Source organism: Schistocerca serialis, chromosome 3 (assembly GCF_023864345.2).
Source record: "Schistocerca serialis cubense isolate TAMUIC-IGC-003099 chromosome 3, iqSchSeri2.2, whole genome shotgun sequence".
NCBI lineage: Eukaryota > Metazoa > Arthropoda > Insecta > Orthoptera > Acrididae > Schistocerca > Schistocerca serialis.
Window position 1 is genome coordinate 411,928,725 of NC_064640.1, and position 27,876 is coordinate 411,956,600.

The window sequence follows — 27,876 nt, forward strand, 5'->3', positions numbered from 1 at the left end:
ATTGTGATGCTGTACTCCCACCCATGTACGTCTTTTCGGAGTGCATTCAGCCCCGATTTCATTTTTACAGACGACAGTGCATGATCGAACCAAACAGCACAGGTGGAGGGGCTCTTGGAACAAGAATATATTTAGCGAATGGAGTGGCGTGTCTGTTACTTGACTTATATCCCATCAAGTACTTGTGGGATGCATTGGGGAGACATATTACTTTATGTCCACATGCACCAGTCCATTCACTAAATGTGCTCTCATTTCAAGAGCTGCTCTACCTGTGCAGTTCAAAGCGGTCGTGCATTGTCATCTGTGAAAATTAAATTAGGGCCAAATGCACTTCAGAAAAGACCAGTGAGCCATCATAAATTGTGGTAACTTCAATGTAATGTTCATCTTTGAATAAAAGGATCATTTCTGGTTGTTTTATTGTGTGTTTGTTTCAGTTACTTTCTGTACTATATGGTAGCAGTTCTTTGTATGTGTGGTCAAAGTCTCACTGAGCTATGTTAGATGGCAGTGACGCAACACGTGAAAATTACTTTCTTCCTTAACTTTTGCATCCAGTGTATAAAGAGTAAATAAAGAAGTGTGGGCATGGGCAGTTTATTTCCTTAAACATTACGAGTCATGGTGCCATAATAATTTTGTCTGAGGTAAATTGAGAGTATCACAGTAGAATTAATCAGTTGAGAATCCTGCAGTTAACTGAGGCTAAATATGCTGCTATAAGAAAATAGCGTTAATCACTGAATGGTCCTTCCATTTGTAGTTAAAGAACACTTTGTAGACTGTGGCATGTCATATTTTCAGCTTAGAGACTGTTTACGTTTCAGATGTAACCAGTCTTCTCCTATTTTGTCTACTAAGTCACGCCAGAAGTTTCCCTTTAACAATGTTTGGAAGAAGTGAGTAGTGAGGAAAATAGTAATGTATATGCTTTGACATGTTGCATGTAATATTGGCAGGAGGAATAATGCATTTTTGTAAGAGATGACCAATCCTGAACTTGATGTGAATGTATTTTTCTTTGATGTATACTTGTTTATGGCCTTTATTTTTGTTTCTTTTTCTGTAATGTATCCACAGCTTCTGGCTGAATTTACCACAACCTACTTACTGTACAAATGAGAGAGTGGCATTTCTGTGCATTGTGCTGTGATGAATTTCATAAACTTCACTGGTTACTACTTTTATCCTGCAGCTAGCACTGTTAAAAACAGCAAAGGCTCTAATAACTGTCACATTTTGCAGAGATGTTTATGAACTTAAAAGTTTACCGCCCTCTTTAATCTTGATGCTGCACATAAGCAACAAACAGAATTTTTTACTTAATTTTACCATTGTGGTTTTCTTTTTATCTTCCTCTTGGAGCTGCTTTCCTTCTGCAGTTGTCCATGCCATTTACAGGACAGTTCATCCTCTCAATAAAGGAGACAATGAACCGGTAGCCTAATGCGTGAAGGTAACTTATGTATTTACACTCGTTTTCATGGAGTGATGTTTTAATATTTTGCAGCGTTTAAGACTTGGATTTGTGTACCCATATGACCATCACTTTGCGCAAGCTCTAGGACAATTGTTTGCCTTACCGAACCTGTGCTTCATTTCTTATGACCTCACTTTCGAGATGTGTGACTTGACCTTCCTTTCTACCTGCCTGCCTTTCACTAGTCTCTCATCTATAATTTCCTACAAAACTGTAGTAATGTCATTATGCAACAACGCAACTTCATCTATTCAGTATTTAATAGCCTCTTGGATACAGGTTAGCTCTGCTGCACTGTTGAAAAAGCTATAACTGTGTATAACTTTATGCCAACACTTACTATACACTGTACACTCTCATTAATGTGACAACATGTTAAAAGCTTGAGTAACCACCTTTTGCAGTGCGAACTGCTGTGAGACGTCCAGTAAGAGTGTCAGTATGGTTCTGGAAGTTATTGACAGGGATGTGGAGGTATGCTGACTCTATTGCCATGTCCAGCCGCACCAAGTTTCATGGTTGAGGATCAATGTGGTCACACAGATTCTCGATTGGGTTTAAATTTGGGGAGTATGGTGGCCAGGGGAGTACAGTTAACTCATCCTGGTGCCCTTCGAACCACACACATACACTGCAAGCTGTGTGACATGTTGCATTGTTCTGCTGGTAGCATTGTCCTGTTGGTAGTTGCTATTGTGCCGAGGAAAAAACAAACTGCATGTAGGGATGCACATGGTCCCCAAGGATAGTTGCATACTTGTGTTGATCCATTTTGTGTTCCAGAATAATGAGATCATCCAGGGAATGCCACAAAAACATTCCCTTGATCATAATGGTACCTTCTCTGGCCTGGACCCTTCCAACAGTTTTTGCAGGGTGTTCGCTTTCAGACATTTCACACCATACACACCAACGGCCATCTGCCTCTCGGTTCATCTTGGTGGTCAGTTGCTTAGCAATTGCACATCTATTCACTTGCATTCATCTCCGCAGCTGTCGTCCATCCCTATCATCTATGGCCCGTGGTGGACCACAGTTACCTCAATGCCGGTTTTGGACAGCACCATTTTGCCATGTGCTGTATAGTTTAACCATGGTGGCACACAAACAATTTACAAACTTAACCCTTTTGGAAATGCTTGTACCCTTGACTCAAGAGCATATGAGCATGGCCTTTGGGATGTCAGATATCATATATGCAGCACTGCTAGTACTGCCATCTGTGAGTGGTTATTGCATATTGACATCGAACATAGGCAGTGGTTGCATCAATGTGAATGGACTGTGTAATTTCATTGTAACTACTGACCACATAACTGTTAGTTAAGGATTAATTATTCTATATAGTTTAGCGAGATAGTAGCAGTCACTAGATTTGTCTTTGGCATGATCCTGACAGTGTAATGACATTTCTGTGTTATTCACCGGCTTCAGGAGGTAGTTTTTAACTGTAGCTGACTGCAATTGTACTGTTTCATTCTTTCTTTTGTGAAAATACCTGGTATCTCGTGTCAAGGTTATCTAGCTTTGAAACCTGGGCAGGAATGTGTATGTCTCCAAGGTAAGGAACCCTGGCTCATTGTGGCTGTATAGTTAGTTGCTGATTATGCAGAGAACGTGCGTAATGGCTAACACTCAAGATGTGCAGATTTACACGTACTATTATTGGATGCTATCCCTATAATGCATTACAGCCATAATTACAACAGTTTACTCATGCTCTCCTGATCCTTCAGGTCAGTTTTTTTCTGGGCACTGATTACCTTCGCAGTCAAAAAGTGCTGACCAGCAGTAGTAATCCTTGTAGAATTCTATCTGTTGTCAAGTTTCATTGTGCTGTGTTCAAATTGTTTATCCCATAATGGGTGATGAATGTTTATCCCATAATGGGTGATGAAGGAATTCTTGGTCTATTGTAGATACCAGCTATAGCTCCTCAGAAAGTTACAAATTCACAGTCATGACAGAAAGAAATGAAACAGTCAACATCCATATCTACATTTACATCTATATTCTGTGAACCTTTGTGAAGTGCATGGCAAGGGGCACTTCCCATTGTAACAGTTACTAGGGTTTCTTCCTGTTGTGTTCACATACAGAATGTGGGACATTTGATTGCTTAAATGCTTCTGTGCATACTGTAAGTAGTATATTCTTGTCTCCACAATCTGTATGGGGAGATACATACAGGGTTGTAGTATATTTCCAGATTCCTCACTTAAATCTAGTTCTTGAACCTTATTAAGTAGGCTTTCACATGATAGCTTGCATCTGTCTTAAAGTGTCTGCCAGTTCAGTTTTTCTCAATACCTCAATGATGCTCTCCCACATATTAAACAAACCTGTGAACATTGGTGCTGGCCTCCTTTGTATATGTTCAATATCCCTTATTAGTCCTATTTGGTGCAAGCCCCTCACACTTGAGCAGTATTCTAGGATGAGTTGCCAAGTATTTTGTAAGCAATTTCTTTTGTAGACTGATTTCATTTACTCAGTATCCTGCCAAGGAAAAAAATGTGTGCCACCAGTTTTACCCACAACTGAGACAGTCTGATCATTCCATTTCACATCCCTGTCCATTGTTGTGCCCAGGTTCTTGTGACTCAATGTTGTTATAATTGTGAGATACTATTTTTTTCATTTTTTTAAGTGCACAGTGTTAGATTTCCTTGCATGTAAAACAAGTTTGCCAATCTTTGTACCATTTTTAACTCTTATCAAGGTGTGACTGAATATTTGTGCAGTTTTTTTCCCCGACAGATCTGCAATTCATACACTGTTTTATTGACTTGTTGAGATAAGATTACAATTCCATCACACATTTTGAGAATATAGTACATTCTCTGAATTCTTCTGGTTCAGCAGTGTTGATGATACCTATTAATATTTGCGAAATATGTGGTTTTGTCCATTATTAATCCTTGGTGAACAGCGACAGGACTGATGAAATGTTGTGGAACAATGGTTCGTATTGTCACAGAAGCTCAGAGTTCCAGAGAGGAGAGCTGGCTTTCTAATGTGTAAGTTTCTTAAGTAGTTTAAATAAACTATTTCAGTTCTTGTAAATGGAAGGAATAATGACATGTTGAATCATATTACTCTCTTTCAATCACTGCTGTCAGGTTTGCTTTGTATTTCTACCATTATTGTCATTCTGGTATGTAGTTGCAGTGACGAGATGCTTTGAAGTTGCCACTAAGTGAGATACATTCAGTTATGGCAGTTTGCGTCAGTATGCGACTGCAGATACAGGTTATTGGAGCTCTGGTGTAATTCGTGTGGTCATGCACTTATGTACATTGCTTAGTTCTTTTCTTTTTTCACTGTCTTTGTAAATGTAGCTGTCATTATTATCCTTTTTGTAGTTCTTACCAGATTTATAATTTTCATTTTGATGCATTCTTCTAACCACTTACCACCATTGGCGTGTCTTTAATGCGTTGCATATATTTAGTTGTATGTTATTTAATTTTGTGTTCACTAGAAATGCAGCATTTTAATGTATAATTTCTAGTTGGTTATTGGTAAGATACCTGTACATAAGTAGTTTATGTCAGTATAAGAGATTACTAAACCTTTGATGTTCAGTTAAGACCACAGCCTGGGAGAAGAAATTATGTACTTACACACAGATGCCACAGGGCAGGAAAGGTTTACTCTGTTCCTCATATTTATTCTGGAAGAAAAGATTTTATGAAAATTTTGAAAGCTTGCAATTCAATTGTATTTTTAAATTTGTGTGCCTTTCACCTGTGCTCCAGTTCTCTCTCTCACTTCTTCTTAATCACTGCATGAGCATACTCAGTGAACGCTGGGGCAGAATGTATGTATGCATACTGAAGCAACCAATGGAGTTTTGTGCCAAGGTCAGGATTCAAACTCGTGTCTCCTGCTCAATAGGCAGATCATAAATTAGTACACCATCCTGGTACAGAGGCTTTGTACAACTGCACAGACTACGCTAGCACACCCACTTCCTCAACCCAAATTCCTATTTATGCCTCAGCCCACTTGGTATTCCCTATAAACTCTAACAGCATTGCAAGAGGCTCTCCAACTGTATTGGAATAGCACCTCAGAATAGAACAAAATGTGGAATCCTGCCTGAAAACCTGACATAGGTGCTTTAATTAAATGAAACTATATGGCTCCGGAGATCTTTTTCAAGTCTGAACGATTTACGATGTATATGCATGGGAATTTGGTCTGAGGAGGTTGGCGTGTTAGGGTTGTCTGTACAGTTGTGCAAAGCCACTGTGCCTGGGTGGCATGTGAGTTAGCGTATGTGATTAGTGAGCAGGAGATCTATGTTTGACACCTGACCTTGGTACAAATTTTTATCCATCGCTTCAGTCTGCATACATACACCATAAATGTCTGAGATTAAGAGAGATCCCTGGAACCATATAGTTTCATTCGGCTACACAGAATGAATTCATTTGGGTGACATTGCCCTAAATGCTATACAGGGTGGCATGTACTATTGTGCTGATTCCATTTCCCAAATCTAACATGAAAGGGTTTATTGTGACACAAACTTTTTACCCATGCAGGATTTTAGATATTTTTTACTATAAATTATTACTTATTTATACATACTATTGCAAGCATGTTTTTAGTGTTTTTTTTACCAAGTGTGTAGTGATGATCCATACTTAAGAGCTAAATGATACTGGTAATTGTAATACACAGTGAATTTACATATAGATCTGTCTGACCTCTTTATTTTCCAGAATCAGGCTGTGAAATATAGTGTTTTTCTTCCTTTGACTTTGCAAGGGATGTCGTGTTAACTCCCAATAACCGCTGCTTTTTTGTACGGGTTCTTCTCACCCTTGTATCTGTGATAGAGAGCTGGGATCTAAGTGACCTAGGCAATTGGTGGTGGAATAATTGTTTTACATGGATGATGGGACTTTGAGAGGAGTGGGAAGTATTTTCAGCTGTGTGACACTCATTTGAGTTAGTTGGTGAGGTATGTGACAACTCTCATGATTTTCAGTGATACTATTGAGTTTACACGTCACCTGGAACAACAGGTGCGGAGTGGCATGTAAATGTCTGTCAGTCCATCCCAACTTAGGTTTTCACTTATTATGTAGCATGAATTGTGGGACTGTCAGTAATCCAGTCTTTTTTTTCTCTTTATGCTTCACACTTCAAACTTTTTCCCTTCTTCCAAGTGGACCACATTTCTGTACCTAACATTCATCTCCGACATTAGCTCTACTTCATTTCCTTCATCCATCTATAACACTGTGCTCTTGGAAAAAGACACCAAGAAACTGATTCCAGTCTGGGTCCTAGAACAGCTACCTGAAGCAATATTTTCATGCCTTTTCCTTATTTCAATTTGGTTAGGAAAATACCTTAACATTTTGTAGACCAAATCCTAGCATAGTGTGAGCCACAACTTTGTGTTAAAAATACCATACCTGAATATTGGACAGACCACAATTTTCTTGGGGTGTGAGCCATCACCACTCAAAAACTGGACTCATTGGGTATGAGACGAATGTATGGACATCTACTACCTGTTTCTTGACTGGTGCTGCCTTCTGCTGTCAATTTCCAGAATTATTTTGAAAGAAATGGTATTAAGCATAGCAGCTGCTGTCACGAATGGCTGAGCCAGTATCATCCCAGTGGCATAATTTCATGTGTGCACTCATTAGGTTTCACAGTTTGCTGTAATTCTACTACAAATACATCATGTTTGTTGAATGAGCAAGAAATTTTGGAAGCTCAAGTGAAAGAAATTGCTCAGTAACTCATCTCACATTTTTTTAAAAAAGTATAATTATTCCTTCTGTCATCATTATTTTAAAATTTGTGATATATTAAAGAAGTAAATGAAATACGAAAAATAAATCTTGAAGCTCGGTCTTTTTTTTTTTAGTATGTATTACTCTTGAAGATACATAGATTACATATGTGCCAGTACTGCTTTAAATAACACCATAAATGACTGGCTTCCTAGGTCCGATATTTTTGTGGGCAGCCAGTCTTGAAAGTGCTAACTAATTCCATTGTACATCTACCAGTTCTGATTGCTGCTTTGTATTTTCTTGGGTTAATGATAGAGTGATAATGGAGAATTTATGTGGAAGTTGGTTCTCTCTGTAAATTTGTTTCACATTTGTGACCTCTCTAAAAATGTCATTCAATTCCAGATTTACAGGTATACTCTTCAAGTTTCCTAATTTATTTGTGTACACTGTGAACCCAAACTACACCAAAAAAATTCTGACATTTTTCAACAACATTTTCTGAGTATTTTCATGTACAAGGGACCCAGTGGGTCATTACAGAGTAATTATATTTCATTTGTTTTCTTACCCCCTTTACTTTTGTATCTTTATTGTTGCTCCGGAAATATCTGCACAGCAATGAACGTATGAACAGTATGTAGTGTGTGTCTTGTTTGGAAATATATTTGCTCCATTAACTTGCAGTTCTTGCTGTTGACAACAGTAATTCCCTCTTTACTCTTTGCCTTCAAACGTACATTCAATCTGTGTGGTTCTGTCTCAGGTTTGTTTTCTGGCAGTGTTAGTTATGTTAACAGTAATACATGGCAGTGTGGATAAGTTTACAGATGAAGAGTTGGGTGATATGCAGCTTTTGTATGGATTCACTGAGTTCAATGGAAGAACAGCACAACAGTACTATGCTGAATTGTTTGTGCAGTGATGGCAACAACATTACAGTATTTTTACATGTCAGGGTAGTTACTCTATGTTTGTGTTGTACACTCTAATAATTGCATATTATAGGCTTTTTCATTATCGAAAAGGTATTTTCACATAAACGTATATGGTGAGGTGTCAAACTGAATAATCATAATTACATCATTACTTAATAATGAGCCCTCAGAGATTGCATATTTCTTACGATATACTCAAAAAAAAAAAAAAAATACCCTTGAACAACTTCCAGAATTTCATAGTTGGAATGCAGGCTCAACTTGTATAATAATGAGAAGACTATTTTTTTTTTCCTTTGTATCCACCCACTAGCATGCTTAAATAAAATATAAAAGGCTTATCACAGTCTGTTGCCTCTCATGTTTTTCTTTCCACTCTTCCATACATTGTTCTAGAAAACATTCTTCAGTTGCTGGATTTGTCAGTTTGCGTAGCTGTTCAAGTGTGTTTGATGTTTGTGTGACAGCACATTTTATCTGCTCATTGTGCATAAAAACCTAAAGGTATTTCATGTACTGCGCCTAACACGTTGAGTGAACTTTTGGTTCCTCCATACCACATAAATCTCAATGTGTGTAACTTATCTGTTATCTATGGTAAATGTCATAAATTTAGTCTGAGTTATAAGTGACAGAGGGGGGAAAAAGCTGCTAACCATCTACCTTGCAGAAGTTCTCTGAAGCAAACAGCAGGTAGTTGTGTGTGTCCTCGTATTTTGCAAAAATAGTGTTGAGACTGACACAACAGATCATCTGAAATCAGGGTCAGATGTTTTTGAAATATACTTTAGTTAGTAGCACTGAAGGACATTTCAACTTTGTTTGTATATAAATTTCTGCTGTTAGACACTCTAATGTTATCACCGGAACACCGGTTACATCACATGTACCCAAAGTTGACATCAAATGACACAGTGTTCACAACAATCAACAAACAAACAAGTGAGCCTACAATACATTTGCTCGCAACCCTAGCCAAAAAACGAGTGCTCCAAGGCACCTGCGTGATCTCTATTTATACTTTTGTTAACAATTACCTACAATGAAAATTACAATTTTATGTAAAATCACAATTAAGAGTTAAACTGAATATGAGATACACATTGCTAAAAATTTACAATCACAGTGCTGAACAAGGTGAACCTATTTTCAACTTAGCTATGAGTTAATGTAACATTTTCTGACTGATTATGTTACAGGTAACAATTACATTTCTAAATTTGTTTATAACAAATCAACTAGTGGCTGAATTTTAGTGCTAACATATATCAGAGATTCAATTAACATGCTTTATTTATATGTTCTATTTAATTTTCTGTAGTAATTTTATAATGATAGGTTTACTGGTACATCCTGACCATGTGCTACATTTATTTCGATTAGTTACAGTATTAATTTCACATTTATATTGTGTTTTTCACATAAGAACAATGTTAATCAGCAAAACATCATTTTCGAGTTATATGTATACTGAAATAGTGGTTATTTTTGTATGTAATTTGGAAACAGGTCACTTTACAATTGGGCAATTAGGACTGGTGTTTATCTTTAATGCTCTCCGAGGGGTTCTGATAGGTAGTAATGAGATACAGTAATATTTCAATAGTGACCTTGCCTTTCTCCTATTAGATAACAGAGTACTACGTTTTTGTAGTTGAAGAAGGTAATTGCTAGGGCATTCCTGGAAATAGTGTGTGTAAATTTTGATTCAACTGTAGGTAGGAATGACACATTTCCATTCACAGGTGGCACTGAAATTCAATATGCAATTAAAATGAATGAATTTTTGCCTAGGTCTGCCTGCTTTTCCAGATTCCAATGCTTTTCCTGATCAAACCATCAGTTTTTTCATAGATAGCAGATGTTATGACACAGTGAGCCTGTCCTAGATACAGATTAATTTTTGAGGAAACATTCTTTTTGGCGTTATTTATGCCCCTCCAGCAAATCTAAGTACGGCATGGAAGTTCTTTAGACAGAGGACATGTGACAGTGAATGTTTTGTTCTCCAACAATCGCTACAGTAAAATCTGCCTTGACATTGTTTCACTTTGTGTACATCTGCTTCTGACATTATGGTGTACATTTATTACTTACCTCGCTTCCAGAGCAATGAAAGAGCAAGAAAGGCACATAAGTCTACTGAACCCTTCCTTGCATTGGGGTATGGGTGGGGAATATAATGGCACTGGTTTCCAGGTGTGTTTGGTACTTTGCATGGTAATGTACTTTTCCTTGACTAGTCATAATATAGGACATGATTCTTTGCAGCATATGGCTGTAACAGACTTGTTTCTTTGTTATGTGCTTGATTTTTTCACACTCTGAGATTTTATTAATAAATTATATTTTCATTTTTTATGTAAATCAGTTGTTCACCAAATTTCTCGCCCTGCACAAAATAACTGTGTCATTGACAATTTAATGTTGTCATGGCGACATCACAATCAAGTCCAAATCCAAAGGCTATGCAAGCATAGAATTTTCCATGTAATCAAATATCAGATATTTGAAGAACCTTCTTGAAACAGTAAATACTAGATAACAAATAATTGCTGATGATTGGGTTTGAACTGGCAACCCACAGCATGCCAGCCAGCGACGCTTATCACTGGACCACACTGCATGTGCTAGAACTCGTGGCAATATTATTTTGTTCAAAAAGTAAACAGTATTTTCAAAACACACTGAATTAATCTTTCCTAAAATAATAGTGTTTAGAGGATAACATGTGAAATAACAACTGCACACCGATGTTTATAAAATTGCAACATCTGTGACAAACATGCAGGGGAGAGAAATTTAATTTTAAATTCTTTACACCACATATACTTCATTCTACACTAATTATTTTCAAAATTGCAAGACATGGAAAGAATTCAGTCACAGTTGTAGAATGTATTGGTAGATGCTGTCTGTGCACAGATTAGTATAGTATATAATTTTGACTGAATAGATGTGTAACTTGTATTCTAAAGGTAAGGTTCATTTAGTCATAAAATAATGTACTAGCCTGAATGTATGACTAGCTACTTTAACCACTCTGCATAGAAGTTCTCGGTCTTGGAACAGAACCAGTTGACGACGACTGTCTTCAGTTCATTATCATCTTCAAACTATTGCTCCCCAGCAATTATTTCAAGTGTAAGAAGAAAAAATAGCTAGTGGATACAAGGTTGAGACTGTAGGGTGGGTGGTTGAAAAGTTCCCAGCAAAAATGATGAATCTTAAAGTATGGGCCATGGTTTGTTGATGTGCACTCTCCTGGAGGAGAACTATGCTGTACTACAGTTCCCCATGCTGTCAATTGTGGCTGGCACATCTCAAATTTGCAAGTGTTTTTTGATACATGTAATCTATAATAGCAGATGCACATTCCATTAAATTCACCAAAAGAACACCCTGTTTCTCCCAGAAAACAGTAGCCACATTTTTTGTTTCTGAGTTAAGGAATTGCTTGCATTTCTTTGGCATTGTTGATTGGCACCATTGCATTTACTATTATTTTGATTCTGCATTGGTGTAGGATATCAGTGTTCTGTCGCTCATTGCACTATGGGTAAACAAATTGTCTCCATCTTGTCAATAGTGGTACATAAATACCTGTCCATTTGACATTCTTTGCTCTCTGTGTTTGTAATCATTTTTGGTATCCACCTCGCACACAATTTGTGATGTCTCAGCTTTCGTATGAAAATTATTTAAATAGCAAGGTGACCAATGTTTTGAAATTTGTCAATCAGAGCACATAAGGATAACTATTCACTTCTTCATTGTGTGGTTGACAGGATAGAAGACGACTCAGACACAAAACTTCTACTTTATGATGCTGGAAGTGTGAAAAAGTTTAAGGAAAAAAAATTAAGCATTATGAAAGAGCTATGAAGTCATTGCCAAATGAAATAACAAAAGTTACAACAATGAAAATTATTTAAACTTAAGTAAGAAAGATGCTAAAGACTCGAGTAACAGAAATACTAAAAGTGCAGCTTTGAATCAAAACCAACAGTGTTTCAGTTGTGCTGCAATTGGTCACAAGTCAAGTGATTGCAACCACAAGAGCAAGGGAAAGAGATGCTTCAACTGCAAAAAGTTTGGCCATGTCTCATATGAATGTATGAAGGAGAAAAATAATCAAAAGGTGACTTTGAATGCCAATGCTGTTAAGAAGAGTACTAACAACTATTTAAAAATACTTCAGAGCCCCTGGAGTCCCAATGTTTGGTGCAGTGTGTTGGGTACTTGTCTAATTGGCTCATACTTCATAGACAGTAATGTGAATGGTCGAATGTCTAGTGACTTTTTAGATATTTTGCCAATACTACTGGAATATGTCCCACTTTGAACAAGAAAGGATATGTGGTTTTAACACAATGGCTATCCAGCACATTATTCATAAAGTTCTAAATCATCGATATTCTGATTGATGGACTGGATGAGGTGGTCCTCATGAGTGACCTACGCGTTCACTCGATTTGATGCCTCCCAATTTTTTTCCTGTGGGGAAAATTAAAAGAGAAATATTACATGGATGTACCTACAACTACTGCAAATATGAAGCAGTGAATTATTGCTGAATGTATTAACATTATCGAAGAGACACTGAGAGATTTAGCATTATGGAAGAGACACTGAGGGACGTAGCATTGTCTTTCAGAAATAGGGTTTCATTGTGTATTGCAATAAGTGGTCACCATTGTGAACATATGCTTCAGTAAAGCATGAAGATTTGTGAGAGGCAAGGGGACTCACCTAAGATAAGCACATCGGTGGTGAGAGGCAAGGGGATTCATCTAAAACAAGTGCTCTGATTGTGACAGGCAAGGGGACTCATATAAAAAAAAAATCCCGAAGGGAACAAAATACTACTATGTCCACATTGTTGTTCCTTGGTAATGCTAAATGTAGTTGTTAGTGCATTGATAAACAAACCAGTGACCTGTTCCATCCACTTTCCACTTCACCACCCAGTAATATGGACACTTTAATGTGTTATGGTCTGGAGAACCACATTGGTTTGCTATAAAACGTGGTGTCACATTACAGAATGTAAGAATACTGCCCTTCCTCCTTCCTGGGATCCTAATCTGTTGGGTAATTTCTTGAGATACTATCACATTTCTATGGATTGTAACCTATTTTGATTTGTGTCAATTACGGCACCATCATCATGCAACAGTAAAATAGTTCCATACAAAAGTTACACATTTTTTCCTGGAGAATCCGAATCAGCAATAAAAATTGGGGGTTCTTATTGAAGATTTCGGAGTTGACTCCCCTACCAGCTGCTAGGGGTGGAGCAGGATGGTAGAGTGTAGCATCATTGTATATCCCCCTTTGAGACAAGCAACTGTTATTAAAACCCTTTTTGTAATCTGATGTGTACTTTCACTCATATTTCCCCAAACAGTTTTAACCACCCCACCCTGTATAGCACACCCAGAAGATTGTCACCAGGAGAGAAAGAAATTGTTGACAACCAAGTCCAGGAATAATAGAACCCAGTTCATCTGGATATGCTAGCCAGGCTGTAGTTGTAAAAAAGAAAAATGGAAATTATTGGGTCTGTAAAGACTACAGAAAATTAAACAAGATCACAGTGAAAGATCTTTATCCACTGCCCATTATAAAAAATCTTTTAGATAAACTATGAGGCCTGTGTGTTTTCCACACTAGACCTCAAGAAACTTTTTATTTTTTTTTAATTTTTATTTTTTATGTCGAAGAAGAAAGACGAAAACAGACCTAGTTTGTGAGATACTCAGGGCAGTTTCAGTTCAAAAGGGTACCTCAAAAGGAAAAATAAGTACACTAGACTCTCTCGCTAATCCGGCCATCCCTTGTACATATGGGTGCCGGATTGTTGAGAGTGTCTTAAATTTAGTGCAAAATAGGCGTAATACTTTATTAAATCCAAAGAGGCATTCATTCTCATAGAAAACTATATTCTTGAGCGTATACTTATACAGTAGTATCCCTCACTATCAAACATGCCCCAGATTGTTCAAACAAATTTCGGGCTTGCAGCCGGTCGTCGTTCAATACTTCGCACGATATTTCAACTGGGCACCTGCCAGTCATCTTCAGGTGAGCCGTCGCAGACTGGCGAAAACGTCCTCCGTTCTGCAATATATAGCGTACTGTAACTATTCTGCACATGCGTCGAAAACTTGATAGTTGAACCACACTGCCCGCCGGCAGCGCCCTCGCTGGTGGAATAGCGAACTCAGTTGCCCTCTACGTTGCTGTTTGCCATGGCTGTCGACGCACTCAGTCATCTACGATTTGAGCAAATTGTGGAGATGATGGGATTGCATGCACTGTCCAGCTGGTAGCCGCTGCCACGGTTTAACAGATTTTCCGCCAGTCATATTTCTACGGATTCTCTAATAATGGAGTCCCAGAAAGACGTTGCTGTGGACAAAATCATTGTTTTCTCATACTCCATTCAATGTCCAGTAGAAATACAATGTTCAGCAATAGCGGACTTGCTTGGCTGCAAAAGGCGGGTGTAACGTTGATGTTCAGTGCAGCGTTCTTTCACGGTGCGTGTGGTTTGACCTATGTAAGCCATACCACATTGGCACGGTATCTTGTAAATTCCGGCCTTTCGTAGTAACAGATTGTCCTTAACTGATCCCACAAGGTCCGCAATCTTCGATGGTGGGCGGAAAACCACTTTTACCTGAAATTTTCGGAGGATTCTTGCTATTTTAAACGAAGTGTTGCCAACGAAAGGAAGAAAAGCTAAAGATTGTTCCGGCATGTTCTCCTCTTTATTCACTTCCTGCTTCTTAGTTTTAACTGTTAGTGCCCTGTTAATCTGCCGGATGGAACACCCATTTGCGCTGAATACTGTCTTTAGATAGGCGAGTTCTTGAGGTAAGCTATCTAGATCTGAAACAGTATGAGCTCTATGAACAAGTGTTTTAAGCAAACTCATGGTTTGCGATGGGTGATGGCAACTCGATGCTTGCAGGTACAAGTCAGTATGAGTGGGTTTCCGGTAAACTGAATGCCCTAGAGAACCATCATTCTTCCTTCGAACCAGGACATCCAAGAAAGGCAAACAACCATCTTTCTTTATTTCCATGGTGAACAGGATGTTGCTATGAATGGAGATGAGGTGATGTAGAAGCCACACTATGGAAGTGTCATCCACATACCGCCAAAAAACTGTTGGCTTCAGGGCAGCTGATTCAAGCTCTCTCTCTTCAAAATCCTCCATAAAAACGTTGGCCACCAAAGGAGACAGTGGACTACCCATGGCGACACCATCAGTCTGTTCAAAATATTCTTGATTAAACATAAAATAAGTTGAGGAAAGAGCGTGCCTGAACAAAGCAGTGATATCAACAGGAAACATGTTACCAATCAGTGTCAAAGAATCTGCAAGAGGAACTTTTGTATAAAGTGAGACCACATCAAAACTTACTAGAAGGTCTACACTGCTAAGACGAAGAGCCCCCAGTCTATTGATAAAATCAGCTGAGTTTCGTATGTGATGTGAGAACTTGCCTACGAAAGGTCTCAGTAAGGAAGCAAGATGTTTAGCTAAATCATATGTAGGAGCTCCAATGTTGCTCACTATTGGATGCAGAGGAAGACCCTCTTTATGAATCTTTGGGAGGCCATACAGTCTTGGAGGTACACAACCATGTGGTCTTAACCTCTTGATGGTCTCTTGCAGTAAGGAGGAGGAATTTAATAGTGCTGAAGTTTTTCGTTGCACACGTCCTGTAGGATCGTAATCAATCCTCCTACAAGTAGAGTCACTTAGCAGACCATACATCTTATCTTTATACTCACCACAAGGTAACAAAACAGTTGCATTACCTTTGTCAGCTTTCAATACCAGTACGTCAGGGTCCTCTCTCAGATTTCGTAATGCAGCCCTTTCTGCATAGGTTAAATTACTGCATTGAGTAGGAACCTTCAACAGAGCACAGCAAGTTTCCCTTCTTATTTCGTCTGCAGCATCCAAAGGAAGACATCATACAGCTTCTTCAACACCACTCAAAATACTTATTAATGGCGGTGCTGTAGGTGTAGGTGCAAAATTGAGTCCCTTGCTTAATACAGACAGCGTAGCATCGTCCAAATTCTTCTCCGTGAGATTGACAACGGAACGTCGTACCATTATCCCTTCTGGCGATGGCTTCTGTGGCAACAGTCTATCAAATTTTGAAATCTGCCGACAATTAGCATCACTTTGGATCCACTCGAACGTGGCCGAAGTCACTCCATCAACCCAGTCCCATGATACAGGAGAAAGATACCTTGCAACCTTCAGATGTAACTGGTAAAGTTCTGCTGAAATAGCATGTAACCTTCGTCTTGTATAGCAAATCCTCTCCTTGACAATAGCATGACTAGCCTTCTCAGTAATCTTCCGTGCAGTAGCGGTCTTTTTTTGGCGGTATGTGGATAACACTTCCATAGTGTGGCCTCATGGAGAAGGTAAATTAATGGAGTTTCTACATCACCTGAACTCCATTCATAGCAACATCCTGTTCACCATGGAAATAAAGAAAGATGGTTGTTTGCCTTTCTTGGATGTCCTGGTTCGAAGGAAGAATGATGGTTCTCTAGGGCATTCAGTTTACTGGAAACCCACTCATACTGACTTGTACCTGCAAGCATCGAGTTGCCATCACCCATCGCAAACCATGAGTTTGCTTAAAACACTTGTTCATAGAGCTCATACTGTTTCAGATCTAGATAGCTTACCTCAAGAACTCGCCTATCTAAAGACAGTATTCAGCAAAAATGGGTATTCCATCCGGCAGATTAACAGGGCACTAACAGTTAAAACTAAGAAGCAGGAAGTGAATAAAGAGGAGAACATGCCGGAACAATCTTTAGCTTTTCTTCCTTTCGTTGGCAACACTTCGTTTAAAATAGCAAGAATCCTCCGAAAATTTCAGGTAAAAGTGGTTTTCCGCCCACCATCGAAGATTGCGGACCTTGTGGGATCAGTTAAGGACAATCTGTTACTACGAAAGGCCGGAATTTACTAGATACCGTGCCAATGTGGTATGGCTTACATAGGTCAAACTACACGCACCGTGAAAGAACGCTGCACTGAACATCAACGTTACACCCGCCTTTTGCAGCCAAACAAGTCCGCTATTGCTGAACATTGTATTTCTACTGGACATTCAATGGAGTATGAGAAAACAATGATTTTGTCCACAGCAACATCTTTCTGGGACTCCATTATTAGAGAATCCGTAGAAATGTGACTGGCGGAAAATCCGTTAAACCGTGGCAGCGGCTACCAGCTGGACAGTGCATGCAATCCCATCATCTCCACGATTTGCTCAAATCGAAGACGACAGAGTGCGTCGACGGCCGTGGCAAACAGCAACGTAGAGGGCAACTGAGTTCGCTATTCCACCAGCGAGGGCGCTGCCGGCGGGCAGTGTGGTTAAACTATCAAGTTTTCGACGCATGTGCAGAATAGTTACAGTACGCTATATATTGCAGAACGGAGGATGTTTTCGCCAGTCTGCGACGGCTCACCTGAAGATGACTGGCAGGTGCCCAGTTGAAATATCGTGCGAAGTATTGAACGACGACCGACTGCAAGCCCGAAATTTGTTTGAACAGTCAATTCGCTGGGAAAATTTTAAAATTCACATGCCCCAGATTTTTAGTTGTCACAATTATGATACGTGATGGCCGTATACTTTATCACGCAACGGCTTTATAAGCATTAAATCGGTACTGTATGTTGCATAATGCACTCCACCTAGATGTCTGTAGTTTCAGCACCAACAGTGTGACGTATCTTCACGTTATTTCCCCCTGTGCCCTCTTCTTCATCACTTTAATCATAACTTTTCTGCGCGCTTTTGATTATCTTTTCATCTTTTAAAGTTTGATCGTAAATTGTTGCTCCTCCAACATTGTACTCAGCAGCAATGGCTTCCTATGAAGAACCTCAGTTCACCTTATCTCTAATTTCGAGTGTCTATTTGATGTGTAACATAAGGTCTTCCTTTTAAAAGCCTTGATACTGAACAGTAAAAAAGTGACAATTTCAAAAATGTATAGTATTGTTTAACATTGTATTTAACTAACAACATTGTTGCACATGAGAACTCATTAGTGCATGTGTCGTCATTCCTGCCTGAATGACTAGAGGCTGGATGTGAGCCGGATTACTGAGAGGGTGGACTACTAAGGGCCACATTAGCGAGAGCCTAGTGATCCAGTTTAAAAAAAAAAAAAAATTACAGTCCAAAACATGAAACTGAACTACACATGGACACAAGAAAAGAAGGTTTTGCAGCTGCATTGTTACAGATATCTCCTGGTGATGACATGTTCCGTCCAGCCTCGTATGTTAGTCAAAAGGGCACCTCAAGAGGAAGAATAAGTAGTCATGAACTTGAAGTCTTAGTGATTGTTAAAGCCTTAAGGATATTCTGGGTGTATTTGCTAGGAATACATTTTAAAATTGTAATGGACTGCACTGTATTCCAAAGAAGGACTTGTCACCAAGAATATCAAGATGGGCTGTAGTCTTGGAAGAGTATTCCTACACTAGTGAACACCAGTCTTCTTCTAGAATGAAAAATATAGATGCCTTAAGTCATTGTGTGAATTTACTGTTTGGTTTCACTGATAGTTTAATAGGTAGGATCAGGAATGCCCAAGAGAATGATGATGATTTAGCAGCAATTGAGAGCATTCTCAAAGAATGGCCTTATGAAAACTTTTTAATGAGAGATGGAATTCTTTCCAAGTTCTATGACAGAAGAGATACTTTGGTGGTTCCACACACTATGCACCGTGAAATCATTAAGCTTGTGTATGAGAGAGGTCATTATGCAGTTAACTCAACTGAGGAGGAAGTAAAACAATATTATTGTATACCACATTTGACTGGCAAGGTGAAAAGAGTGATCTCAATTTGTTTAAAAAGTTTAATTGTGAATAAGAAATCAGGAAAGAAGAAAGGATTCATTCACCCTTTATTAAGATAAAGTGACCCATTATATACTTATCACATGTATCATACTGGATCTCTTCAATCAACACACAAAGGATATAACCACATTCTAAGTGTTATTGACACATTTACCAAGTTTACCTGGCTGTATCCTACCGAGACTGCAAAATCAACAGAAGCAATTAGTGCAGAAAACTAATTTTGGAAATCCAACCCAAGTAAATTACTGATAGAGGGACTTGCTTGACTTCTCAAGAATCCAAGGAGTACTGCATTACTGAAAGAATTGAACATATTTTAATAGCAACAGGGCTCTCTAGAGCCAGTGGAAGATTGAAAGGATCAATTCTACTTTGGCTAAAATCATTGTTAAGTTTAATATTGATAGTGCTAATGAATGGTACAAGGTGATACCATCAGTGCAATGTGCTATGAATTCAGCATACAACAGAAGTATTGGGAAAACACTATCTAGACTTTTATCAGTTAAGATGCACACACAGACTGATCTTCATGTCGCAAAATTATTATTAGAAGACAGTATTAATTCATTTGAAGAGAGACACAGTAAACTGAAAATAAAAGCTAAGGTACAGATCAGCAAGGTGCAAGAAGACAGTTGACATCAGAAGAAGGCTTCAAAGAACAAAGTTGGTAACCTGGTTGCAAGTTAAACATGAATTGGACCAACACTAAAGCTAAAGGACAAGAATTTAGGTCCCTATTGAGTTACAAAAGTTAAAACTAATTACACCTTTGATGCATGCCGAGTAGTTGATAACCTTGAGGGTCCCAGGACTAAATCATCATTTGCTGTATTCATGCAACTGTGGTCAAGTGACTGCTCATCATGAGGTGGATGATTGTCAGGATGATCAAATGTGGGATTGAGATAGGAGATTTAAGGGTTTCCCTGCTGACAAGACTGGTGACACACCAGGGAAGCTGATGTTGGGCAGTAGTTTTGTATGTTTATGAAGCAACAATATTCACAGAAAAAAAACCGAGTTTGTTGATTGAGTTTTTTTTGTTTCTTTTGACAGTTCAATACAAACATTTGTAACTAGAAATTCTTCATGAAAATTGGGAAAATTTTTTCTACAGTAATGTTAGTGTAATCACCGTGAAATCTGAATCTGCCAAGTTGCTCCTCACATTTGATGTATTATGTTTTCCAGGTGCTGCAATTCTTATAAACATCAGTATATTTTGTGCACTGAACGATTTTAAATATATGTAGAGTTGTGCTTGTTTAGCTGTGTCAAATAATAATTTTACTTTGTTAAAATTAAGTAATAATTACCTGTTTCACTATTTAAATTCTCACAGCATCATAGTTAAAATGTCAGTCGTCACTGTTGGTGGTGGAACTCGTCTATGTCTTCAAATACTAGGTCAGATTAGCTGTAATTAAATTTTGCCTGTCAAAAACGTCTGATGTAATGTTTACTTTTCATAGCATTGACAATAATACAAATATATGTTATGCCAAATTTTACACTGATGGTACACTGCCTTTCTAAGCAAGGCCAGCTGAGATTTCTCAAATAGGCCCAACCACAGAATTATGGACATTTTGTAATGGCCATCAGACATGCCATTGAATCTGTAATTTATGTTGGTAAAAGTATAGCAGTCTTGACATTTTACTTCACTCATTGCTTTCAGACAGTGAAAACAAGCACAGTAGTATGATTACAGCCCTTAATTAAGTTTAGATTTTACTTTAGCATTAGTCAAAAACTTTTAAGAATCACTGTGTTTTCAATCCATTGTAGTCCTGAAAAAGACACACAATAGCCGCACAGGATCTAATATATTGTAACAAGTTTTTATGATGTGCAACTGTTGTAAGGGAATTCAGTTGCTATCAGCCATAGAGATGAAATGGGGGCATTTCTAAAAATTCAATTGTCATCTTTTCCAATAAGGATTTTGTGTAAACTTCAGCGTGCTCTTTGAATTGCATTGGTGGCAGTCTTTAAGATTTCTCATGAGAGCCTCTGTTAGAAAGATTTGCAGTTGGACTGCGCAACTGAGGAAAAGGGGGCATAATATTTGAGTCATAAGTAGATACAGTACTTTGAGAGCATACAAAGGCAAGTTGTAGCAAAAGCAGAAAAATGTGTTTCCTCCCCCTAAATTTTGAGTGTCATCTGAGGTAACTATTCATTTTTTAAGAAGGGCTTTGATGTACATTAACTCTTCCTTGTTGTATTTGTGGAATATGCATGTGATATTCTATTTAATAGCAGATTCTGGCCACTTAATTCTTCATTAAAATCAGATGCTTGAAAATGTATAAGGAAAGTGGTTGTATTGCACCTATGGCAAAGAAGTATGAGTGTGAATCAAAAGTAAGTTTCCTCAAGTTCTCCAGCAATGCTGCTATAAATTAGTCAACATAAAGAACACTATTTTATTGTGGCTTCACTTCTTTGCTTTACAAGTACTTACAATAGCAAGAAGAACTATTCTCATTCATTTATTGTAAAGAGTAGCAATCCCAGTAAAAAATTTGGTAGTTTTTGTACACCTGCTTTGAGGTCTCAGAGATTGTTATGCTAGAATGCTGATACTTGAAAATACTTACTTCTTCTGGAAGACTTGTCGAGCCAATATAATTTTAATCATACATTAAGCACAAACTTTGAAGTTTTTATTTTGTATGGGAAAGTAAGAAACAGACAAGATGATCTTTTTAAGGGCCATGAAAACATATATCTCTGCCAAGAATTTGAACATGCACAACTTAGGAACAGGCTACACAACATGCCACAGAAATAGGCGAGATTAGTGACGAGATATGTGGTGCATATGCCATTTGTTGGTAAGTATCCATGGATTTGTGTGCTATATTTTGGAAAGCTGGTCTGAAGATGCATGTTGAGTGATGTTGAATCATCTAAATTGATATCAGTTATTTGGAAGAGAATACTCTGTATTTATGGTCTGCATATAATATTTAATAGCATCTGTGGTGTAATACAATTGTTGTATTTATGGCCTGCACATAATATTTAATAGTATCTGTGGTGTAATACAATTGTAAACATTTGTTTAATTGCATGAATTCTGTACTAATGGCACTTTTTTCCCCTTTAGAATGGAGATCAACTAAAGCGCTGAAAATGTTGGCTGGGAATCAGTCAGAAGGAGTGGAATTGGGAATGGATCCTTTACTACACAACAAAAGCGAGTCACCAGTATCCAGCAGCCACAATGAAGAAATAAAGCCCAGCAGTAAAAATGGATTTGCAAGTAATGGAAACACACAGGAGGCCCAGCAGCATATGCCTGGAGAAACAAGTCCAAGAACTGCCAAAGAAACAAACATACAAACAGAGGAATTTGTCTCTCCTGAAATGAAAACTGATAACGGGGATAAATCTGCAGTTAAAGGATTTACTTGTGCAAGTATAGATGTGGAAATGGCAACAAGAGCATATTCTACAATAAGTATGAAAACAAATTCACCAGACAGCACTGATACTTATTCTCAAATAAAGATTGAAACAGAAGCATGTGGAAGTGTAGGCAATGAAATTAAATCAGGAACAGATCCTAAAATAAACATAAAACATGAAAAACCAAACTTCATGAATTGTTCTCCTCAGATAATGGTGGGATGTGAACATACACCTAAAGATGAACAAGGGAAGTGTGCATTTTGTAAGTTTGAACAGTTGCTCCCAGGAGAAGAAAGTAACAACAGCGATCTAGATAATTATATGATGTGTGAGCTTGAGGCTGACGTCCAAAACAGGAATTTATCCACTTCATCCTGCCTCTCCGAGGAAAGTCTACAAAAGGAAAACTGCTTTTCCAAAAATGTTTGTCAGGTTGAATGTGGTAATGGTGACTGTGGGTACCAGGCAGCAAATTGTGCAGAATATGTTAGAGAGGGAGAGACACCATTAAATAAAAGTACTGAAAGTGAGAATTCAGTAAACAACTGCAGACAGCTTGAGGTTACTGATGTGTTTAAAAACCGGGAAGATTCTTACTGTGTCTCAAACATTGGTGAAATGTCTTCAGTTAGTGGAGGAGAAGTGCATACAAATGCCAAAGAGGTCACCAGTGCACCATTTGAAGTTAGTCTATTGAACAAGGGTGACTATAATGACCAGGCATCATATTCTACCAGGATTTCTTCAAGCCCACTGTCAGGCTCTGTACTGCTGTCCAGTGGTTATGTTGATGGAATTGCTGTTGCTGTACCACCAGTAACTGTAGCGTGTGACACCAGAATTACTTGTGGACAGGACAGTATATGTAATGACAATAAGGTTGTTAATCAGGATGGTTTATTAGGTGAATTTGTGACTTTACCTTTCACACAAAAAAATACACACAGTAAGCATACATTTGACCTGGAAAATATTGATATCATTCAAGGAAAGACCTCAGATCATGTTTGGTCACCATTGTTAGCTGCTGAAACAAGTGATGTTAGCGTTGAAGACAAGGATGCTGAAGATAAGGTGTCTGGTTGGCTTCGGGACACAGAACAAAGTTATTCTACAGACACTGCAGCAGTATGTCACACCGTACCAGTAGGCGAAGATCATGGTGAAGCACTGTGTTCCAGAAAAGTGATGGATCGTGTGACTGACCAGAGTTCTAGTGATGTGACAGAATCTTCTATTGCTTCATTAAGCAGTAGCAACTCCTCTAAAGACGTGCGAGAACATAATGGTGTTAGGAAACAAACTCGATGTAGTAAAGTGGACAGACTGGCGAACATCATCATTGATGGCAAGAAAATTATGATATTAATGCGTGGTCTCCCGGGTAGTGGTAAATCAACTCTAGCTAGGCATCTAGTACGCTCCACAATGGGAGAGGAACCTCATAGGTTCATCCATTCTACTGATAATTTTTTTACAGTGTGTGGTAAAGGTCGATACAAATTTAATCCCAAATTTTTGCATGAGGCACACGCGTGGAATGTAAAGAGAGTTTTGGCAGATGCTGTGAAAGGCATCACTCCTATTATTGTGGATAATACCAACCTGGAGGCATCTGAAATGCGACCCTATGCGACCATTGCCGTTCGTCATGGGTACCGCATCGAATTTCTTGAACCTAATACATACTGGCGCTACTTTGTTGCAGAATGTGCAAGGAGAAATACACACGGTGTCCCTATCCAGCGAGTGGCAGATATGATGCATCGCTTTGACAGATCTATTACGGTAGCCGGTCTTCTTGGTATGTACCATTTGCAGCTGGATGCCTCTGAACTAATTCAGCCTCATGTTGTCACTACAAGAATGCCAAAGCACAGACGTAAAAAACGTAAAAGGAATAGGTTGAAACGCAAAATACGAAAATCACTTTCAGAAGAAAAACTGATGATGGATGGTGATAACATTCTAAATCTGTCAAAAATCTCAGATATCGTATCATGTGGTACATCATATGATTCTAACTGTACAATATTTTCCAATGTTGTTGGTGAGAAAACAAATGTATTTTCAAAGGCTGTAGGGGAAACTGAAAGCAGCCTATTGCAAAAGGGTGAATCCATTGTACATGAAAATAATCAAGACTCAGCTTCACCTGGAACATATACAGTAGATGGACTTAGGTCTTTGAAACCTGTAGTTGCTCATTTGGAAGGCACTGAGGAGAATGTGGATAATCAGCAAGTAGAAAGAGCAGCTGCAGTGACTGAAGACTTGAGTAACCCTGGCCTAGACACAAGAAAAGTTGTTGATGATCTTTTAAATGAAGAAATCGGACGAGAATGTAGTGCCTCACCAGATGAATATGTACTTGTGAAAAACAGCGAATTTATATTTAAAAAACCACACAATATTCATAAATGGCTGTCGGAACGACCACCCTGGGTAGGGAATGAAAAAAATTGTACTCTCAGTAACACACTTCCCAGTCATGTAAATGAAGAGAATACTGACAATGAATTATCAAAAACTCTGGAGAACGATAACATTCAACTGAATTTTAATTTTGATAGACAAGTTAACAGACTAATGGAAGCCATGGATCATGAGGAAACTGCAGAGCTGCGAAGTTTGGATGGTAGAAACTGTGTAAAAACTGAATTTGAAAAAACAGAACATGTTATTGGAGATGACTGTAAAAGGTGTTCAGTAGATACTACCTTTCCTGCCCATCAGAGTTCTGATACAAGTAACGAATTTGTGGTTACAGAAAAGTCTAAACAAAACTTCTCTGAAAGTGTGAGCAGACTAGAAATTGATGATAAGAATGAGGAGTCAGCTAAGAAATCAAGTAATGGTAACTACAAAATATGGAAGTGTGGAGAAAAATTGGCAAGTGCTGCTCAGCACACTGAGCCCACTGCAGTAAATGATCAAACAACAGCAAATGCTGAGAATAACTATGTATTGTGGGATTTAGAACATGGGAATGTTTGGGGTGGTGAGGACCCAAAACCAAGTGTCGACGTACGCATTGAGGAAGACCTCTGTCTTCCGAAACCACCTCGTATTAGTCGTAAGAAACTACCTGTGAAAGATTTTCTTAAGGAAAGTCTACATAACTTGTCACAAAATGCTACACGTCCAGTACAAGAACTAGATCAGTGGGACACTGTAGAAGATCCCTTATCTTCATGGGAAAATAGGAAGAAAAACAATAATATGTCCACAGATGTAAGGAGGAGAGAGGATCATTCAAATGCGTCCTCAAAAGATTCGCAAGGAAAATTTGTACCTCAACCACAGAGGTCTTTAGGATGCTTTTCTCGGTCACGCAAATCTGCTTCCAGTGTATCTCAGAGGCAGTCACCATCTGAAATTTCAGATACTGCACATAAAATACGAGATATGCGACCTCCGAGATCATTATCTGCTGCAGGTAATTATGCTGTAAATGACAGGTCTAACTGGTCTAAATATTCTTCTTCTATAGAACCCACAGCTTGGAAATCAGAGCAGAATTTAACACCTGAAACATTATTGCATCAGTGTAAAGCTTTTCCAGGTACTTTTGAAGTAACAGATGGAAAGACATTGGTCAAAGATTCAATATATACAGATTGTGTAACAAATACACATTACTCAGATTTTTTACTGTTGCAGCAAGTTAACAGCAGTAAAGAGATTCCCAGTGATGTCAAAATAATAGTTGGAAGTTGTTATGCACCCATCACAGACAAAGGCAGTGCTGTAGTGCAGCCTGCAATGTCTCCCCATCTGCGCCAAAATGGGAAGTCAGTATTTGACAAAAGTTCCATGACAGAACATGAAGAAAATTTTACAAAGTTCTCTGAAACTGAATTTAAAGAACTGCTTAGAGCTTTTCCTGCCGTCCCCATACCTCACTTACAAGAGATATTTCAGAAATGCAATAGGGATATAAACTGGACTGTTGATGTGCTATTGGAGCTAGATTATAAGGGAGTAGAAGAGTCCCCTGGGATAGAGATGGCCTTGGAGCCATGTACTCTTAAGATTTCAGATAAATCTGAAAACGACCTACAAATTGGTGTTTTGCCATCAGTGGAGACAGAAAAAACTGATCAACAGTCTTCATACTCAAATACAAGGCACACATCTGAAGAATGTTGGCAGCCATCTGAATTAAAAAGTTGGCAGTATGAAAAAGAAACTGATAAGACAAATGCTACACCGACACGGCTCTCCCCCAGCAGAACCATTCGAAAAGATAAAAATATTTCACCCACAGCTAAAGAGCTGAAAGAGCATATTGAACAAAATATAGTGCTAAATAAGAACTGCTATTCAGAACACACACTGAGAATTAGGAAAATGAGGCACGGGGAATTATTAGACATGGGTGAGGTAACTACTAGTTCGAATAAAAACAATGACACCATCTTGCAGATTGAGGATTGTGATGAGGTCTCAGCTTCTCATGGAGTAATTGGGTCCTCAGCGAAACAGAATATTCTGGAACCGACTGCTTCAGGTGCCATGTTATACCCAGAGAATGCTGTTACTGATGCAGTTGTTGAGCATAATAATCAGAATACTGACATTTCTTCTACAAACGGTGATGAGGCAACAGGAATTTCTGACAGTGAAGCTTTTGTTGACATAAAACTTGGAGAAGAATTTGTGTCACAACTTCATGAGCTATTTGGGAAGTCATCTTATACAACAGTATGTGGTAAGTGACATTAATATACATTAATTTTGTTCATTTGTAGAATTTATGTCATTAAAATTTTGTGCATGTTGATCTTTTAAATTATGTAGTGAGGTGTGAGGCTGTTGATATAGGAGAAGAATGTTAGTTGCAGGTGAAAGTTTTAAGTCACTGTATGAAATATTTGAACTTTACTATTCACAAATCTGAGAGATCAGTTTAAGTGCACACCTGGTACAGTAAAACTGCTCAAAATGGAAGTACATGGGACTGAAACAATTTTCTGAATTGGACAAGTTTCCAGATTACACAAAACACATTAGGCTACATGAAATTTGGCAGGTATCATGAAGTATAAATTTGTAATTGTGCACATATTTATGTACCTTCACTCCTGCACAGTAGATATTCATTTACTGCATATTGTACAACGGAACATCAGACTTTACAGAAATAAATAAATAATGCTGCATTTCTGCATTGTTTCTCTAACATTAAATTTGTTTATTGTTGTATGTACATGCGTATTATTCTCGCATTTATTTGCCTTACATTTCATTTTTTGCCACTTTTCCCCTGTTCAAAAACGTTTATTCTATGCATTTTTTTTTGCACTATACAATG

At 38.2% G+C, this 27,876-nt stretch overlaps 1 protein-coding gene across 3 annotated transcripts in view; it reads left to right on the top strand.

Annotated features, from left to right (window-relative positions):
* Positions 1-27,876, top strand: part of LOC126470280 (uncharacterized) — a 171,492-nt gene that overhangs the window by 43,553 nt on the left and 100,063 nt on the right. For all 3 annotated transcript variants that reach the window (XM_050098031.1, XM_050098030.1, XM_050098029.1), the window contains exon 3: positions 22,255-27,273. In XM_050098031.1, coding sequence (XP_049953988.1) covers positions 22,255-27,273 — 5,019 coding nt within the window. The remainder of the gene's footprint in view (positions 1-22,254; positions 27,274-27,876) is intronic.